At 27.7% G+C, this 21,752-nt stretch overlaps 1 protein-coding gene across 1 annotated transcript in view; it reads right to left on the bottom strand.

Annotated features, from left to right (window-relative positions):
- Positions 1-21,411, bottom strand: part of LOC100207301 (pinin) — a 39,823-nt gene extending 18,412 nt beyond the window's left edge. The window contains exons 1-2 of the mRNA XM_065804577.1: positions 21,257-21,411; positions 4,739-4,837 (exon numbers count right to left, since the gene is read on the bottom strand). Coding sequence (XP_065660649.1) covers positions 4,739-4,837; positions 21,257-21,375 — 218 coding nt within the window. The 5' untranslated portion in view covers positions 21,376-21,411. The remainder of the gene's footprint in view (positions 1-4,738; positions 4,838-21,256) is intronic.
- Between the last annotated feature and the right edge of the window lie 341 nt (positions 21,412-21,752).

Here is a 21,752-nt window from a genome sequence, read left to right as displayed (position 1 = left end):
TTAAGAAAAGTAAAGGCTAGAAATATGTTATACACAAGCTCAAAAGACAAGCACGGAAAACATCTACTTTTTGTCGTTTTTTTTTTTTAAACATCTTCACTTCCAACAAGGCTGCAAGCAGCCACTAATTAAAGTTGGAAGTTACTGAAAGAGAAAAGATAAAAATTGTAGAGCAAGATAACGATTGACAGACGACTTAAAAGATTGCAAATTATATGAGTCAGGAAAGCAAGATGAAGGAAGCGAATTCCAAAGAGCTGATGTTCGAGGAAAAAAACTAGACGAATAAGCGTTTTTGGAGCACTTAGGAACAGTCACAGAAAAAGGATGACACTTAATTGAATGACAAGTAACTCGAGAATGGAATATAGTAGATGGCACAAGAGACTCTAGCTCTTTAGAGCAGTGCCCATTATAGTATTTGTAGAAAAGAGAAAGAGAAGCAACATTACGACGATGTGATAATGGTTGGAGGTTGGTTGCAAGAGCAGGTCCAACTATGTTTACAACACGTCTTTGCACCTTGTCTAAAAGAGAAAGGGCATCATTAGAAGATCGGCCCTAGATATGGCAACAATATTCCATACAAGGCCAGATTTGAGATTTATAGAGATAGAGAATATAATCCGAAGTAAGAAAGTGACGAGCTCGATAAAGAGATGCAACCTTAGCAGATGCTAATTTTGCAACTGATTTGATATATGGTTTACAAGAAAGATTGGAAGTAAGAGTTAATCCTAGAAGTTGAAGAGTAGGTGACTCATCGAGTACATCACCGTTCATAAATATAGGAAGATCTAAATTATTGCGATAACGATTGGCTGAAAAAAATTGAGTTTTATCTGAATTACACCGTTCATAAATCAAGACAAGAATAAATGGTAGTATCATTAGCAAACAATACCATCTTAGATGTGAGAATATCTGGAAGATCATTAATGTAAATTGAAAAAAGTATAGGGCCAAAAATAGAACCTTAAAGATAAAGAGATGCAACCTTAAAGTTCATAAATATCAAGAATTTAAAAAAAAAGTCACATTTACTTTTGAATTAATTTCAACTATAAATATTTGTTACAAAAGTTTGAATGACAATTATGTTTGATATAAGTGCTATTTAAATAATAAATTGAAATAATAATTTTTTTTTATTTTTATTTGAGTTTTTAAAAAACTTAAATAAAATTAAAAGTTTATTTTAATTTTGCTCTTATTTTTTTGTAATAATTGATTTTTTAAGCTTTAAGCAAAGATCATAAAAACATAATTTAATTATGATAAATAATATAAGATTTAATTTAAAACTACTTTGATAAAAATATATAATTTTATTATGATCAAAAAAAAATTTATAATTTAATTTTGATTTAAAAAATTTATTTAAGTTTATTAAAATTAAAGTTAATGCTTGGGTTTAACTTAACTGTCAAATCTATTGAAAAATATTACTAAATATTGTTTAATTTTTAAATTTTATTTGTTCTTAAAAAAAAAATCAGCTTATTTTTATCGTAATTGTTCTTTCAGTTTTACATCCTAAACATTTTTTTTACTCAAAATTAAAATTTAAATAAATGGCTGCATCAAAAGTTTGCACAAAACGTAAGTTTAACTTTTTTTTTATAACACAAGTTAAATCGCAGCGATTATTAAATTATATCGCTGAATAAATGGTTTAAATAAACCATATATTCAGCGATTTAATTTAATAATAAAATAATAAACTATTAAACTTTTAAACAAATTATCATTAATTAATTTTTTTATTTTTTACTTGCTAATTTTTTTTTAAATAATAAATCATTTGTAGTTGCAAAGCCGCAATTAGAAATTTTAAAAATAATCATTTTAATAAACTAAAAATTTAACATATTTTAATTCATTTATGCTAATGTCAAGAAAATTTGTTAATATCAAACATCTTTTTAAAAAATATTAAATTTAATAATTTTAATATTAAAAAAAAAAAATAAAAAAAAATAAACATTCCTTTATAGTAATAATAAAAAAGCCATTAAATAACATTTAACTCATTTTGTGGTAATCTTAATATTATTGCAGTAATTTAAAAAAGTTAATGTCTTTAAAAAGTAAAAAAACAAAAAGAATTTTATGACATCAAATCATCGCGTTAAGCTCATACATTAAGCATTTTTTATTTCAAACAAGGCCTGAATATATCAATGTAAGTGTAATATAAACGCGTTGCTGGATAAACTCAATCAAGCCTGTATAAAAAAATAAAAAATTTTTTTTGAAGTAAACTAACAAATTTTTTAGTAATAACAAATTTATAAAAAAATAATTTTTTTAATTTTGAAATTGTCTTTTAGCAAAAGTTTTTCCATCATCACAAATGAAAGTTGATTAGAAACGATTAACTATTTTATAAATAGTTGGCAAAGATTTTGTTAGACCAAAAATGATTAAAAAAAAAATTGTTAATAGATTTTTTTAACTTTTCGACTTTTTACTTTTTTATTTTTAAACCACTCTAAAAAACTGTAAAATAGTATGAAATTTTTTTTAATAACAATATTGTTTAATCTAAAGATATTAAGACTAAAAATAATTTTTAACATGGTTTCAAATTAAATTTAATTACAATGCGGTACTTTAAAATACACAACTGACGTAATTTAACTTTTAACAATGTAAATATGAATATTGAGTAAAGTTACATTAACTTACATAACACTTTTCCATTATGCAATAAAATCAACAATAAAATAACAAGGCCTGTAGTCACAATGGAATGTACATACATCAACTGAGGATTTAGGTTTTGCATTCTTTTACATAAAAGAAAAGTATTTTAATACTCATTTAAAAAGAATTAATAAATTAATATAATTTATATTTAAAAAATTATTAAATTATATTAAACTAGATTTTTAGATGAAATAGTCAAAATAATTAATAATAAATATACACATACAAATAAGAAAAAATTAGTTATACATGCATTCAAATAATGCCTAACCTAACTAAATATAATTTAGAGTAATTGATGGACAATAGCTTTACTGTTTAACTATTTGATGAAAAAATTTTTTTTTTGGATTCTAGAAAAAATGAAATTTTAAAGAAATATTTAGGATTTCAGAAATATTTTTGGATAAAATATAATCCCTGCTCATTTTATATTCCTAGACCTTATTCCTATAATTCATTATATAATTCAATATAACGGGTGATGCGGAAGTTATCGGACAAATCCTAATTTCATTATTTGAGCATAATAATTAGTTTTTGTGGTTTTATGCGTAGGCATAAACATTCTATAAAATATAAACTTTATTATTTGAAACACAATTATTTAAAATGAGGTTAAATGCAGCTGAATGAGAATCTTTTTGAAAGCGACTAAAAATGTTTTTTAAAAATAAACCTAATATAAAAAAAAAAAAAAATCGTAAATCATTTTGAAAAGGAAGGATTTGCTCGAAGTACAATAAATGATAACCTAAAAAGACTTGAAACTGTTCAATCGTTTTCTGATAGAAAGCACCCTGGTCATCCGACATCCTGGACTAGAGAAAAGAAAGCCCAATTAACAAGACTTGTCAACAATCGAAAAGGGGTCAGTCAGAGAAAAATAGGCATTAAATTCGGTGTAAATCAATCGACAATTGGTCGTCAGTTAAAAAAAATGAATATTAAATATAGAAAACGTGAAAAGACTCCAAAATACACTATAGAACAACAAATAAAGGCAAAGAAAAGAAGCAGGAAACTAGTTAACCAACTCTCTTCTTAGTTAACCAAATCGCTTCTAGTCATCGATGACGAAAAATACTTTTGTTTTGCAGGGGACAACATGCCTGGAAATTCTGGATACTACACAAACAACAAAAAGACATGCCCAGAAAGTGTTCGTTTTATAGAAAAAGAGAAATTTCCAAAAAAATTATTCATGTGGATAGCCATATCTGACCGTGGTATGTCCAAGCCATTGTTTTGCACTTCCAAGGCTGTAGCGATCAATTCATCAATCTATATTAATGAATGTTTAGAAAAACGACTTCTTCCATTTATTCACAAGTATCATGGAGACTTTAACTATTTATTTTGGCCAGATTTAGCAAGTTCTCATTATTCTAAAGATTCTCTAAATTGGATGGACCAATATGTCTATTACGTTGATAAAGAATCCAATCCCCCAAATGTGCCTCAAGCACGACCAATTGAAAATTTTTGGGGACATTTGGCACAGAAGGTTTACGAGGGAGATTGGCAAGCTTCAACAGAGCAAGTTTTGATTGATCGCATTAAACTAAAACTACAAGAAATTGATTTAAACTTTTTACAGTCGCATATGAAAGGCGTCAGAGCAAAATTGAGATCAATTGCAGATGGTGGTGTTTTTTCATATAAAAAATAATATATTTTTATTAAAAGATAAATGCTTTATTTAAAAAAAATATAATAGTAGTTTGTTTTTTTATTTATAAATAAGTTATTGATGTTTTTATTTTGTCCGATAACTTCTGCATCACCCGTTATTATATATTGGATTTAGTCCTAAAAAATTCAATTGACAGATCTCTTTAGAACAATTTAGCCAGAAGGGTACCTCTGCCTAAATTTTTTTTTTTTTTTTGAATAGGCCTTATATAATAATAACTTTTTATGCTATGAAGAATGTAATGTTATTATATTTACATTATTATATTATGTTATTGTAAAAATTTTTGATTCCTTAGAATAAGAATAACTTTTACAAACATAAAAATACCTCCTTCTTTCAGTGTTTGCTAACTTCGCAGGAGGTTGATGGTTGCCGAATTTATCACCATATGAATTTCTCTTTAGTTGTATTCTTCTTCCTGTGGATCTAAATACATATCCCTAGACTTCATAAGTACCTATATATACATGTGTATGTATGTATGTATGTATGTATGTATGTATGTATGTATGTATGTATGTATGTATGTATGTATGTATGTATGTATGTATGTATGTATGTATTTATGTATGTATGCATTTATGTATTTATGTATATTGATACCTTTAAGTACAAAAGCACACCTAAATTTCCACTTTTTTTAAAACCATGATATTAGTGGTCATAAATTAATAAAAATTTAAAATTAAAAGATTGTATTGTCTTTATACTTGGTAAAATAAAAACAATTTTTATAATTTTTTTTTTTTAAAATTATAATTCATTTGCATACTCATTTGGATATTTTATGTTTTTAAAATACAACGTAATAATTTTATAGTTTAATTTTTAAGTTGGATTTGCCTCAAACCTGATATTAGTTGTAGCTAAATAGTATAAAGATGTCAATCAAATAATCACACAGAACAATCAAAAATAATGGAGGTAAGAAACATAAAAACAGTAAACAGAAGAGATAAAAATAAAAAATTATATGAAACAGAAAGCCACAATAAGGGGAGTAAATTTTAAATGTTTAATGTTCTTGATGTTTACCCCTAATTGCTATTAAGTCAGAAAAAAAGTTGTAAAATAAAATAATGACGAGTCAGACAAAAATAAATTATGTCAGGAAAAAACAAAAGATGATAGCTTTGTCTGCAAAAAACAAACATGACTTGGCTTTTATCATTAGCTGAGCTCTAATAACATTTTTATATAAAAACAATATTTTGCTTGAAATAATTTATTTAGTTAATACTTAAGACTTTTTTGTTTTTTACTAGCTCTTATTTTTTCGCTTTCATTAGTTTCATTTAGTTTCATTATCACTTTTAATATTTAATATATTTTTTTAAATAAATTTTAATTCAACAGATAAATTTTTAATCAACTTAGAGTAGGATGTGTGTGAATCAAATTCAGTTATCTAAGAACTGAATGCAACATTATAGTTATCACTAAGATTTGCCAGAGCAGTTGCAATGTTGCTGGAGCAGTTGCAGTTGACTTTAATGCAGTTGCAGTTGACTTTAATAGTTGCAGTTGACTTTTAAGTAGTTGCAGTTGACTTTAATGTATATGGTGAGTAGAATCATCCATGTATTCAGTGTGTACACAGGAAAGATTAAACAAGTTTTTTACCATGAAACACAAACCATTAGACCAAAGTAGAAACATTGAGCAAAGTAATATCAAGCATAAATTTGTAGATATCCTGAACGCCTTTAAGCATTTCGCTTAATTTCAATGTTTAGACAGTATTCAGATTCAATGATACCTTCCAAAAAACTTATCATGAAAAGTATGTAAAGTGTAACATCAAATTCCTTCCCCGGTATAGAATTTAAGTGTATTTATATATTTATATATTAAGTATATTGTATATAATTTAAAATTATTCTTTAGATCAGGATTAGGATCACCATGATCACCCTGCTACTGGCAACATGCAATCCAGTACAACCTGCATCATGTCCTACTGCCTTGTAGGATTCAAAGGAAAGAAGACAAAAGCTAGGTAAAGTTAACTAACCTAAATGATTTCTTGCCTTGAGGTTTCTTGGTTGAGTAAAAACTAGAGATGGTGTGTCAATCAAAATACTCATCTAGGGCTGATGCTAACTGTATTTGACTACTGTTTTATAGAAGGCCTCCTAGGCAAAAACTTTAAGGGTAAACAGAAAATCTCTGTTGACCTACTTCACAACCCTCTTTTGTCTAATAAGCTGGTATAGATGTAAACCTGTGTTACATTTACTTCTTAGAATGACGAACATTGAATCTTCTTGATTCTACTCATGGGTTGTTGCTTTTGCTTCTCTAGTAGTGGCTATTTCTTCTATTAACTCTATTATTTTCTGGTGAGGGTACAGCTATAAAATTTAGTTTATTAGTTCTGAGGTTATGAAATATATGGTTGAAAATAATTTTGTTTCGCCTTTTTTCTAACATGGATTTGTAAGAAATAAGTCATGCAGCTCAAATTTGCTTGAAACTTTAAATTATATCTCATATTAACTTAGCCTTAGTTATCCAGTATATATCATATACTTGGACTTTGTGAAGGCTTTTGATACAGTACCTCATCGCAGATTGATACATAAACTAAAAGGGTATGGGATCACTGATAAGCTGCTAAAATGGCTTGAAACTTATATTAAAGATAGAAGACAACAAGTCGTATAAGGTGAAGTAGTTTCTGAGTGGAGAGATATTGCAAGCAACATGTGACAAGTATCAGTAATTAGGCCAATTTTCTTAGTAATATTCATTGTCGACCTAGCAGAACATTTTGACCTAACTTGAAACTTTATGCGGATGATACAAAGTTAATTAGTCAGGTCAAAGATAGATATGATGCTGAGTTATTGCAATTAGATTTAAATAAAGCTGTTGAATGGTCAAAGGTGTAACTTGTTGAATTTAAAGCTGATAAATGTGTAGTTATATATTTAGGTAAAAAAAAAGTAATAAGTATGAATACTCTATCGACAGGAAATCACTCAGAAAAACAAACATAGAAAGAGATCTTGGAGTTTTATTTTTTTCAAATTTGAAATGGAAAGATTATATAACGGCTTGTACCTCAAAAGCAAGTAGAATAATGGGGTTGTTGAAAAGTACTTTTTCTAAAATTGACATTCATATGCTTAAATTATTGTATATAATATTTTTATGGCCCCTTATTGAATTCGCAATGCCCATTTGGTCTCCTTACTTTAAAGATGAAATTAAAGCTTTAGAAAGTGTGCAACATCAATCTACAAAAACTGTTCCTTTGTTGAGGAATTTGACATATGACAAAAGATTTAAATGTCTAAAGATTACAGATCTTTATATGCAAAGAATGAGAGGTGATTTAATCCAAGTATATCAAATAAATAATGGTTTAAAAGAAGTTAAACTAATAAAAAAATTTCAAGTTAAACTAATGAAAAATTGAAGTTAAACAAAAAAAAAATAAAAAATGAAGTTAAACTAATAAAAAAAAGTCGAAAGCATTCCAATCTAATGGAGGAAATATCTGTAAATATGACAGTGAAATAACTAAATATCAGCCTAGACAAAATTTCCTATTCAACAAAGTTGCTCCTATTTGGAATATATTAACTAACCATATAGCATCTTCAGAATAATTGGATGTTTTTGAGGCTAAGCTTTAGTGATTTCGCCGGTTAACCGGATAGTCGGATATCCGGATTTCCTTTTAAATATCAAATATTGATATTCGAATAATAAAAACCGGCTTTTAAATTTTTCGAATTTGTCTTAATATTTACAAATTTATATTAAAATACAAAAGATGATTCAAAAAAAAAAAAAACACTTAAAAATGAAAAAATAAATACTTAAATTTAGACTTGACACAACTGCAAGCAAGCTGACAGTGGCTTTTGATTTTTGTTAAATTTTTACCGCAAGCCGCTGGTAGTAACTTTCGAGTATGCTTCGCAATAAAGGATTAATATTCTTTTTTGTACATTAATTTTTATTTTAGACACATAATTTTTTTGTTCTTAAAGTTTAATTATTTCTCTACAAAAGTAATAAATAAGAGCCATATTGTCTAGTTATAAAAAATCACTTTACAAAGTTAAGAAAAACATGAGAGAAAAAAACTTTAAATTTAGTTCTAAAATAAAGCAGCACAAGGACATAAAACAAGATTTATTATTATATAAAATATTATTAAATAACAATAATAAAATTATTATTAAATATAAGAAATAACATTATATAAAATCGATTATTACACCCTTGAGTGGCTTTAGTATTTCAACGGTAAACTTAACTTGTAGAAGCATATAAGAATTTAGGTAAGTAATTAGTTTTAAAAAAAAATTCTTATTATATTTGTAATGAGTTTGGAATAGTTATTATTTATAAAAACAATTGTTTTCAGCACTTTGCATTTCTTGTTGTTAAATGAAACGTGTTAAAAAGTTATACAAATTTATTAGTTAATTTATTAGGCTTTCAATGAAGTTTACTATTCAAAATTTCAATTAGTTTTCAGTGTAATGTCATCCAAATTTTATTGTAAAAAATGTGCGTTACAGCAAAGTTTTTCAGCGATGATTGAACAATGTGTACATTATAAATGTATTACATTAATTTATGTTTTTTATGATCTTTTGTGCAACTTTGTAAAGTTTGACATTGACAAACTTATTAAATATCAATAATACAACTTTTAAGAAAAATTCTTCAGAATACTCTGGAACTTTAAATCGCTTAGTCAGCGTATTTTTTTAAGCAATAGAATTTCTTTGTTTGTAGATTTAGTAGGTTTTTAGTGCTCACGAATATTCTTTCTGCAACATGATGTTTTGAGAACATTCTTGCTTAAGTATGTTTCCATGTTTTTCCGCATAACAATTAGTTTTTAAAATACACGCTTAAAATTAACTTCATAACTTTATTCTTTACTAATCAAGTAATTTTTCAAATAATCAAATAGTAGCAAATGCTTTTAAAAAATTCACTAATAAAGAAATATTTTTATAAAAAAAAATTATCTATATAAAAATCAATATAAAAAAAGTTGTGAAGTTAATTTTTTAGCGTATATTTTAAAAATTAATTGTTATGCGGACAAACATGGAAACATACTGAAGCAAGAATGTTCTCAAAACATCAATGCCGCAACTAAATTTGTATGAGTGGTCAAGATTAGAGTGCAATCGCAGGCCTTTCCTGACCAAGCCTAGTGTAATATATTATTTTCAGTAAATTTAAGAAAAACAGTTTATTTATTATGCATTATGATAAACAACAAAACATATAATAAAATAATTACTTTATCATAATACATACAATGCATGTGTACACTATTACCAAAAAATAACGACTTCATTCAAAAACAGATAGTCGGTTAACCAACGGTTAATGAGGACGGTTGACCATTTTTCCGAACGAATAGCCTGTAAAATCACTACTAAGCTTGATCTATGGCTGTAGGATTAGTGGAACTTGATAAAAATTAACAATGCTGTCTCAGTGGGTTCAATTCCACTTACTGGTTTTTAAAAACCAGTCACAGCTTATCACTACTATTACTACTACTACTACTACTACTACTACTACTACTACTACTACTACTACTACTACTACTACTACTACTACTACTACTACTACTACTACTACTACTACTACTACTACTACTAATACTACTGCTCCTAATGCTACAGCTGATGCTACTACTAGGTCAGCTGGTAGTAAGTTTCCAAAACTCTATGCTAGCACTCAGAAAAGGAAAAACTTTATGTGAACAAATCCAACTTTTTGAGAAAACTTAATCTAAAATCATTTTGCTGATTTTACACCAACTTTAATAAGTTATAATTACCCACAAAATTTCATCACTTAATTCTGACTGGTTTCAAAGATATAAATATTTTAACGTTAACTTGAATCAACACAAATCCATCATTTTAAAAAATAATTCCAACCCTTGTTTCTGTTCTGTCGGAAACAGAAAGAATGAAAATATGTACCTTTAATTATTTTGGAATGAGGATTATTTTGAATCAACTGAAAATATTTTAAAGTAAAAAAAAAACATCTACAATGTGAACATTCATCATTTTATTGCGTGAGTTGAATTACAAAAATCCCAATTTAATTATTTTATTTTCAATTATAAATTGTCCTAAAAATTTAAATTAGAGTTGTTACAAAGAATTGGAGAGTGGTTTTTCTAAAAAAGAACTAAAAGCATGGTTATATTTACTAAGTTTATTATTACAAAACAATGAGTTTTAAAAAATCAAATAAAAAATAGTTGGTAACTTGAAATTTGTAACTGAAATTATTTTGGCCATATCAAATTGTTCTTTTATTTGTTGTTAACTTGCTGTTGCTAATTTTGTAATCAAAGTATAATTTAAATACTAACTGTTACTAAGCATGGGCCTTTGGCAGTCTGTTAAAAACCGTTAATTTCCGTTGCAATAAAAAAATTAACAAAATTTTCATTAAAATCTACAAATGGTAATTGCTTCTTGTCTTTCATTCAACCGAACGTCAATTAAAAGAAACTTTTTTTAAACAACTTAAAATTTTTTTAATATAAAACTAATGAAAATTAACAGAACCAACAGAAATTAACAAAAAAATATTGGTCCGTTAAAAAATTAATAATAACGATGATAATAACAGAAATAACGTAACGGACGGAAATAAACGGATTTACCGGACAGAAAAATTAAACGCCCATGCTTAACTGGTACACCCAAATTTTGGTCTCAAAAAAATACTGCAGAAAACTTGAAAGTTTCTTATTGAAACTACATTGGTATTTTTATAATTTTCACATTCATTCTATATAGTAAATCACCTCAGTAAAGTGATGATTAATTTTAGAATTTTAGATTTTTTTTTTTTTTACTTTTAAATAGGCTAAAAAAGTCCTTGACTTTCTTTCAACTTTGGTTCAAGATTGTTGATCAACAAAATAAATTTCTAAAATTATGCTTGGTAAAAAAGATTGCGGCAATGATAAAGGCTATCCCCCAAAACAAAAATGTATGCAACCCTCAGGAACTTAATATTGATTTTAAAACTAAATACCTCAACTTTAAAATAGGATTTTTAAGGTTTTGTACCATGGGGCTTCAAAATAATTTAGGTTACAATGAATGTATTATTTAAGATTTAATGAATAATTATGCACTTTTAATACAAGATGAAATATAAGCTACAATTGGAAACAACAATCTACATCTACGGCTGTTATATATTTTAGGGAAAGTTCCAAACAATATTCAGCTTAAGTTGTTCTGTTTTATAAGTGATGACATTGATTGTAATACAAGTACATAAAAGAATATTTAGTTTTATCAACAAAACTTACTTCTCTGAGCTGCATCAGCATTTTTGTAATTTAACTTGCCCCAGTAAAATGATGATAATTAATGCATAAATTTCATGTCATCTTTCCATTTAAATATTTTTTGATCATATCTCTTCTAAAGATAAACCAGAACAATTTCCAAAAATCTTTTTTTAATTTATCTCTGAAATCTAATGACCAAACTTTTTCTGTCATTCCAAAGAAACATATTAATCCACAGACATTTAACTCACTTTAATACACTCTAAACTATTTAACAAGTGCTTAACTGAATCTTATTTTGCTGCCTGCTGAAAAGTGGTATCTGAGCGCAAAATTTGAAAAAATCTGGAAATTGTTTATTAACCCTTTAAGTCTATCTACATAAAACCAAAGAATGAAATATTTGCCAGACACATTTTGTCAATACAGAGGCAAAAACCAAGTAAATCAATAGATCAATTCCTAAATGAATTTAAAAATTTATCTAAGGACGGTAAGTTCACTGCTGTAAGTGCTGAGCAATATAAATCTGAAATGATTTGCGATGCCTTTATATATGGCTTACTCTGAAACATTATATGTCAACGCTTACTAGAAAACAAGACATTACACCTTTCATCAGCCTTTGACCAAGCTAGATCTTTAGACTTGGCCCAACAAAATTCAAACTTATACTCACAATCGACTATACTGATCTCTGTTTCTATTCAGGAAATCAAATCATCTTTACAAAAACAATCCACAATAATCACTTAGCTGCTACGGTAAAATCAAAACAATTGTGCTGGTCATGAAGCTATCTGTTACAAATGTAAAAAGATTGGTCATTTTCTCTGCAGATCATCTAATATTTCTACTGCTATTCCTAAAATTGATGATGATTACTTCTGTGCCAACATATCAGCATCAGCAAACCTTCTCTCTTCAGAGTCAGTCATAACATCATTATTAATGATAAGTATATAAGCAGAAGCTTTAATTGATAGTGGTAGTACAAACAAAAGTTTTATTAACAATAAACTAGTGACTCTACTCAATTTAAATGTTATTTATGAACAGAGTGTAATCGGAATGGCATCAGCTTCTTTATCAGCAAAATCAGATGGATATTGTTATGCTTCAATAACTCTTTAAAACAAAATTTATAACAAAGCCAAGTTGCATGTGCTAGATAACATATGTATAGATATTATTCTTCGCACAGATTTTCAAGAGTTGCATGAGAGTATTACCACTAAATACGGTTGGAAAAGACCACCCATAACATTCGCAGCTTTAACAACAATAAAAACTGAACCTCCTGAATTGTATGCTAATCTCACAAAAGATTGTTGACCGATTGCCACTAGATCTAGAAATTATTCTCAAAGAGATAGAGAATTTATTAAATCTGAAATCCACCGCCTGGTCCAAGCAGGAGTAATAGAGCCTAGTAATTCACCTTGGCATACTTAGGTCTTAGTAGTAAATGAAAAGACTACATGTCGTATGGTTGTTGATTATTCTGAAACTATTAATAAGTATACCCAATTGAATGCATATCCTCTACCTAAGATTGAAACGATTGTAAGCATAATTTCTAAATACAAAATTTATAGTACTCTCAACCTTTGCTCAGCATACTACCAAATACAATTTAGATCTGTATGTTTTCAACGCAAAATAGATGACTTTGTTAGAACATATAAACTAACTGACTGCTTTCCTTTCATTAATAACATTACTATATGTGGTAATAGTCAGAATGAACATGATGAAAATCTACTTCAGTTAGCTGCCATTCATGCTGGAATTACATTTAATGAAGAGAAGTGTGTATTTTCAACTGAGACCTTAGATTTTTTAGGATTGGTAACTTAATGAAAGGAGACTTGCTCCTTTCATTAAGTTACCCCACCTGATAATGCAAAGTCTTTACAGCATATTATTGGAATGTTCTTGTACTATGCAAAATGGATAAGAAAGTTTTCAGATAAAATTAGACCTTTGAACTCTGTTACTCAATTCCCACTCAATCAGCAGCAAATATCAGCATTTGACACATTAAAAAATGAGCTTGTTCAATCTTCCACGCAAACCATTGATCAGAGTATACCTTTTACTGTGGAGACTGATGCTTCTGATTTTGCCATATCTGCCACACTTAACCAGGATGGAAGATATGTTGCCTTCCATTCACGAACCCTTCAAGGGAGTGAACAATACTATTCATCAGTGGAGAAAGAAGCTTGAGCAATAGTCGAAGCCATAAATCATTGGCGCCATTTTCTTTTGGGTCGACATTTCATTTTCATCACTGACCAATGATCTGTGGCATTTATGTATGATTATAAATCAAGCAGTAAAATAAAGAATGATACAATAATGAGTTGGCGAATAGCCTTGTCCCCATATTCTTATGATTATTGTCCTGGCCAATGTAATAGTGGTTCAGATACATTTACTTGTGTTAGATGTGCAGCAATAAGTTCAGAATCATTATATGATTTGCATGCTGCATTTTGCCATCCTGGTGTTACTCGCCTTGATCATTTTATTCAATCAAGAAACCTTTCTTATTAAGTAGAAGATGTAAAACAAATATGTAGAGATTGAAGAATATGCCCAATAAAACCCAAGAAAGAAAATAAAACCCAAGTATTACCGCCCAAATAATGTGCACCTAATTAAAGCAATTTAACATCGATTACTAACGCCAACCCCTAATGGTAATGACAACCCCTAATGGTAATGGCAATGAAACTCCTTTAATCTCCGAAAAGGAACTAAAAAACAAAATAAATTCTATAGAGCAAATTAAAATTCTTCCTCATAGATCTTCACGAATTTCTAAAGCACCAGAAAAACTTAACTTATAAATATGCCTACACACTTTTAAGAGGAGGATGAATGTTATTTTAATGTGATATATTTATATATACATACACATTTTTTATTATACTATATATACTTTATGTATTTTATTACTTTGCTATAGACTAGTATAATTATAGCTCTTTTGAGCCAACATAATTTTTTTTTTTTAAAAAAAAAAAAAAAACATCTTCGCTTCCAACAAGGCTGCAAGCAACCACTAATTAAAATTACTGAAAGAGAAAAAATGAAGATTGTAAAGCAAGATAACGATTAAAAGATTGCAAATTATATGAATCAGGAAAGCAAGATGGAGGAAGCAAATTCCAAAGAACTGATGTTCAAGGAAAAAAACTAGACAAATAAGCGTTTTTAGAGCACTTAAGAACAGTCACAGAAAAAGGATGACACTTAATTGAATGACGAGTAACACGAGAATGAATTTTAGTAGATGGCACAAGAGACGCTAGCTCTTTAGAGCAGTGCCCATTATAGTATTTGTAGAAAAGAGAAAGAGAAGCAACATTACGACGATGTGATAATGGTTGGAGGTTGGCTGCAAGAGATGGTCCAACTATGTTTACAATGCGTTACAATTACTTTACTTTACACTACTGCATTATCACTCTTCTTACTATTATTAACATTATGACTATTATTAAGCCTTTAATTAAATATAAAATTATAAATGTAAATATTAAAAAATCTTTAATTAAATAACTTTCACAATCCATATAGATTTTGATCCCTCTACTGCTGTTAACCATTATAACAGAGAGGTTCTACTGGGCATATTTAATGCGCAATAAAAGTGGTAAGGACATTACTTTTGATAAAGTCTGGCATGCTTGTCATTACTGTAAGCTCACTTTATAAGGTGTATATGAAAAAGTTCTTAAAATTTTAATTTATTTTAAATTAAAAGACGGAAAAAATTGAGTTTTATCTGACTTAAAGTTCACCAGCCACTGAGAACCCCATGCTGTAGCAGAAGTGAGATCCTTTTCAAGCTCAAATGCCCCCTTCTTATCGAGACAAGAATAAATTGTAGTATCATCAGCAAACAATGCCATCTTAGATGTGAGAATTTATGTGAGATCAGCAGTAGAACTAGAAGATCTAAATCCATATCAGAAAGTATGCTATTAGATTCAAAATGAGAGATTGAGAGAAAAATGAGAGAGAAATAAGAGAAAAGTGTTTGATAATTAAAGACTAAAAAACCATGCTTTTGTAAGAATAACAGATGCTGCTTTCCAGCAGGCTGAATAGTATGACACTGATGTATGACAAGATGTAGAAAAGTCTAAGCAAAATGCTACTGAAAAGTATGACAAGATGTAGAAAAGTCAAAGCAAAATGTTAAAAAAAATCTAAAATACGAAATCTCTATAGATACAGAAACTGAAATGATACAAATGTAAAGCAGCCAATCAACCTGTTTGTTTGCTATATCAGGTAGGACTTGATTAGTGAAATCAAGAGATGAGATTGATGAAAAGTTCTTAGCAAACAATTCAGCTTTGTCTTTAGGTGAGGTAACAAAATCTAAACCATGCAAGATAGGAGGAATAACATACTTGTCCTTGTTATAGACACTGTTAAAGATTCTCCATAAGTTTCCAGAAGCCTAATTTTTGAGATAAAATACAAGATTTGTGACCTGAGAATAGCAGGCTTTGGCATTAGATAACCCCTTTTTACAATGATTTCTAGCAATAGTAAACAGACAACTGTTTTCTGGAGAATTATTTATGCGATAGATATGGAAGTATTGGTTAAGATTGGAAATTACAGCTGCACAATGTGAGAAAAACAATGGAGAAAAGTAAGGCTTGACTTGAAATAGTCGAGAGGCAATAAAAGTTTTTATGCCAGCCTGAATTCAAGAAGTTACATAAAAAGCATATTTGTCAGCAGGAAGACGAAAGATTTCTACCTAATAACAATCACAAAAAAAATCACAGAAAAAGTCTCAGTCAGCTTTAAGGTAGTTTTTTTTTTTTTCTTTTTTTGTTATTTCACCTCCCCAAGGCCCAGAAGGCCACTACAGATAAGGAGGCTACTTAATTGTGGTTATAACCCTCTCTCAACTCTATTACTCCAAAACACGAACTTTGACGAACAAGGCCGCTGCGCTGAGAAACAAGTTGAGCGCGGTACTACCAGGGACGTGGTGGGGATCGAACTCGGAACCTCTCGCTTATGAAGCGAGCGCTCTACCACTACACCACTACCGCATAGTTGTAAGAGGTACGATGATAGGGGGATTCTGATGATGCAGAATAGTGAGATTATAGTTTTAGAGAAATCAAACTGTGATCAGAAGCACCTAAAGGTAAATATGGAGAAACTGAGCACTGACTAGAATCAGAAACAAGACATAAGTTGAGTAGAGAAGGTAAATGATTCAAATTGTCTGGAGAGTGAGTCAGAAAGTTGACTATTTGTGTTAAAGATTGAGAAAGACAAAAGTTAAGGGCTTCAACCTCTGCAGAGTCACTGACACTAAAACCAAGCCATTCATTGTGATGAGCATTTAAGTCACCAACAACAATGATATTGGTTAAAGGGTAAAAATAAAATTTGATCAGAAATAATATTGAAATAATAATAATGTTAAAAAGAGTGCAGTCTTGAGATGAAAGAGAGCGATAAAGAACTAAGAGAATAGTGATAGAGTCAAGTGGTTCAAACAAACAAAAGCACATAAAAGAACAGTCTGTGGATTCAAACCTAGTTTTCCAACAAATGGGTACATTTTTACGAATGTAAATGCCCAGGTCAAGCATGTGACTATTGGAGTCTTTACGAATTAAAGGAAGATAACCATCAATACTAAGATCACAAGATGAAACAACTTAAATTAGTCTCATAAAGAGCAAATAGATCTGTTGAACTTTGTAAGAGATAAGACTCAACAGAAGTAAAGTTACTTCAAAGACCATGAATATTAGTTGATGATGATGAGAACTTGTTGATGATGGTTTTTTGTGTCTTATAGTTTTGAAAAAAGAAGAACCAAAGCATAGATAGTACTCAGTAATAGTCCAAGCAATTGACTCATTACTATTAATAAACCCTAAGCCATAAAAAAGGCCTTCAAATGTGACCTTGACAAGACACACTAAAAGTACGAACAGGGACACTACCTATGCGCAAAATGGCACTGTTAGTACTCTGATATTTTACAGTTTTTAATGGAATCAGTCTCTGTGAGAGCTACCACAGAGTTTGGGAAACCTGACTACCAGCGGGCCTCAGAACCATAAAACTGAGTTTCAGACCTGTACTCTCATTAGAAGATAATAGAATGAGTTAATAATTCTAAATTTATTTAAAATAAAATTCATTGCAATGACTTCACATTGGCGAGAAAAAGCTACGAAAAAATAAATGAAAAGTTTGAATTATAAAAAAATTGAATTAAAATAAAATAAAAAAAAAGAGAAAATGTCCTGTTACATCAGGCTTGGCCAGGAAGATGTGCAATTTCACACCATAATATGACCACGCAAGTACTATTTGATTTTGAAAACTTGACCACGACTTGACATGATCATAACTTATTTATCAAAAAGCTTAAAAAAAAACTTATTGTAAAAGAAGCAAATAAATCTTCATAAAAAATAATTTAAAAAAATAAATTAAAAATAACTAAAACTAAAATAAAGATAATAAAATTAAAACTAAAATAAATAAAAAACAAATAAATAAATAAAAAACTATAACGATAAGATTATTAAAATTACATTTGGAATAAATAACTTCGAGTCATTTACTAATGTTTACATCTTTACTAATGTTTTTAATAATATAATATTATGTGAAACCCTTCTTAAATCTTACATCTAATAATTGCTTAATAAATGTGCACATTTAAAAGTTAAAAAAAATTTTTAATTCTTCACAGTAACATAAACAAAAGAAAAAATAACTAAATTGTTTAATGTTTCCTATATAGAGTTTATTAAAGAGACCATCGCTGTTTAAAGTTGTCGCTTATAAAATTAAATTTTTATTTTTTATAATTTTTTTTTTAAATTATTTTAATTATAAAAAAAAATCTTCTTTATTTAAATAATATAAATAAAAATTTATACAACTTTCATTGAAACTTTAATTAAAATCATTAGTTACTTTATTTAAAAGCGTTTTGCTAATATAAAAACATTAGTAAAAATATTTGTTTTCAACGTAATTAAAAACCATTTTTTTCAGCGCATTTGTTACAAAAGCCATGGTCAAATCTTTAAAACAAAATAATATTTGCGTGGTATAAGGCTTGAAATTGCACGCCTTTCTGCCCAAGCCTGGTTACATACAAAAATTTTAAATAATAATTTTATATCTCTAATTTTAATAAGCAAAGATATAAATAATTTTATATCTCTGCTCATTAAAATAATTTTAAAAACTGCTAATATTAATTAGTTATTAATAAAGTTATTAACACTTGTGCACAGATACTATTTAAACTTGATACTTAGTACTAATTTGTTTTGTAATAAACTAGATTTTACAAAATATTTAAGAATCCTTTTATAGAAAATTTAAATTTATCTATAAATCAATCATTCATTTATTACATTTGCAGCAAAAAATTATGAAAAAATAAAAAGCTTTAAAGAAAAAAAAGTACAGCTAAATCAAAAAATAATCTTAGTTAAATACAGCAATTATTATACATTATAATATATAATAATTGCTGTATTTAACTAAGAATATATAAATGTTTAACTAAAAATATTATGTTTTTCATAAAATAATAAAAAAACCATTAATGTAAAAAAAGATTTTTAAGCACCAGTAAAATAAAAGTAATCTAAATAAAAGAAGCAAAAAAAAAAAAAAATAGTGAACATCATATGTTTGACAACGAAGCAAATTAAATTAGCATGTCGTAAACAATACCCAAATTACATCATGATTATTTGTAAAACCTTGTTTTTTAAAACTCTGATTTTCTTTCATCTGGTCAAACATGACCAGTAAGAAAGATTTGGTAAGAAAGACACTTTAGTCATTTCGAGTGGTCATTGACTGTTAAACGACTGATATTTTCCACGCTATTTTATATATATTTTCCATATAAGGCACCTTGTAGAAAAAGGTACCAAGAATTAAAAAAAAAACAAGTTTTAGTTACTACCATATCTGAATAGATGAAAGATAAATCTATAAAATAAAAATAAAAAAAAGAGTTTTTTTATCAAATAAATGAAATGAATTAAACTTTGGAACATATTTCTGAGAAAAAAAAGCAAAAGAAAGTTCAATAATTTTAAGTTTTAAATAAAATTATGTTAGTGTTGTAAGTTAGTGGAAATATTTTTTTGTTAACAACCTCATAATTTTTACTGTATTTTAATTTAAAAAATATTATTATTTTCATTATAAATTAGTTATTATTATCATTAATTCTGACAAAATAAATAGCCAATGGTGTAAAAAAAAGTTTATTTGAAAAATCAAAGTATTTGATTAATTTGCTCTTTTGTGCAGTGATACTCATTGTACTTAAAGAATACTCTAAAGAATATTTTATTAAAACAATAGTCTAAAAGATTAAAAAATAACATTTTTTAACATCCGAGGTCAGAAAATTGCAAATACAATACTTTTTATTCAGTACGAAGACTTGGTACTTTTTCCATAGTTTTAGAAAAATACCTTTTATTACTCATAAACTCAAAAACAAAACAAAAAAATTATTTCTTTTTGAAAAAAAATTATATCAAAATTCTTATTTATATAGTAATTGTTGATCTAAAAATAATTTTTTTTTTAAATTTTAACAAGGTTACTTAATTTACTACTATTATCTACTAAACTAGTTTACAAAGGCCTTCTCACATGAGTCACCTCGTATATACATTAATATTATAATTTGAATCAAAAAATTTTTTGTTAAATTTATTTATTTATAAAATACCAAACATTTCCATTCATTCCAGATGTAACAACATTAAGTTGTTACATCTCATTACATAAAAATGTTATGTCTTGGTTACATAGAGGTAACGGCCATTTGATACATAAAGATTGTGTTAAAGTGGTACATCTTGTTATGTAAAAGTGTTACATCTCAGTTTTGTAACTGAGACCTAGTGATTAACCAAAGTAACAGACATTTATAACCAAACCATTATATATAATGTTACCTCTCAATACATAACATTGAATTAGGGGTTAACATATTACAAGACTTATTGAAAACTGTTTCTATCAAAACTTGGTACACATTTTAATGTTTTCTAAACCAATGTTTTTTTTTCATACAATCAATGTTATTGTTAGGGATGTAAAGTTTCAAAAAAGATTATGGTTTTCAATGTTGTGAAACTATTTATTTTTTATCGTAAATTTTGAACCCTAAGTTCTCATATAAAATGATTAATTTTATGTCAGATTAAAGAATAATTTCTAAAATTTTAAATCGTCGACATTTTCTTCTAAACAAAATACATAATACTCCTAACATTTTATGAAGCTCTTGGACACTAAGGACCAGGAATAAATAATGATTTTATGACTTTTAAGCTTAAAGCAATTTTTAGGATTTTACATACTTTTGTTATAGTTTATAAACAATTTTTGTCAACTATTATCAACTAAATTCATAGACTTTTTTTCATCAAAAATTTTCAAAACTATTTGCTTTTTAATAATACCTTGTATGCTCTGCAGGGTCACGACCTGTTAGCTTTTTTATAGTTTCATCAACAGCAATTATGTTTTGTTTTAATGCATCACGAGCTTGTTGTAACTCACTAATCATATCGGCTGCCATTTTTTCTTATTGCCTGTGAAAGTTAAATTTATTTTAGATCTTCAACAGTATTAAAAGTACTGTCAAAATTATGCACATACACATATTACATAAATGAATGTATGCATGTATGTACGTGTTTGTGTGTGTGTGTGTGTGTGTGTGTGTGTGTGTGTGTGTGTGTGTGTGTGTGTGTGTGTGTGTATGTGTGTGTGTGTTTGTGTGTGTGTGTGTATTCACATATCGTTGCTTTAAAACTGTAAGGTTGTAATTGATACATTTAGCAAAATAAGAATATTAACAAATAAAGCTAATAAATCTCTAAATAACTAATAAAACAGTAACAAAGCTCTAAATACGTAATAATCTTACTAAGATTATGCAAATAATTATTTTTA

This window comes from Hydra vulgaris, chromosome 09 (assembly GCF_038396675.1).
Source record: "Hydra vulgaris chromosome 09, alternate assembly HydraT2T_AEP".
Taxonomy (NCBI): Eukaryota; Metazoa; Cnidaria; class Hydrozoa; order Anthoathecata; family Hydridae; genus Hydra; species Hydra vulgaris.
Note: the sequence above shows the minus strand (reverse complement) of the source record. Positions and strands in the feature narration are given on the sequence as shown.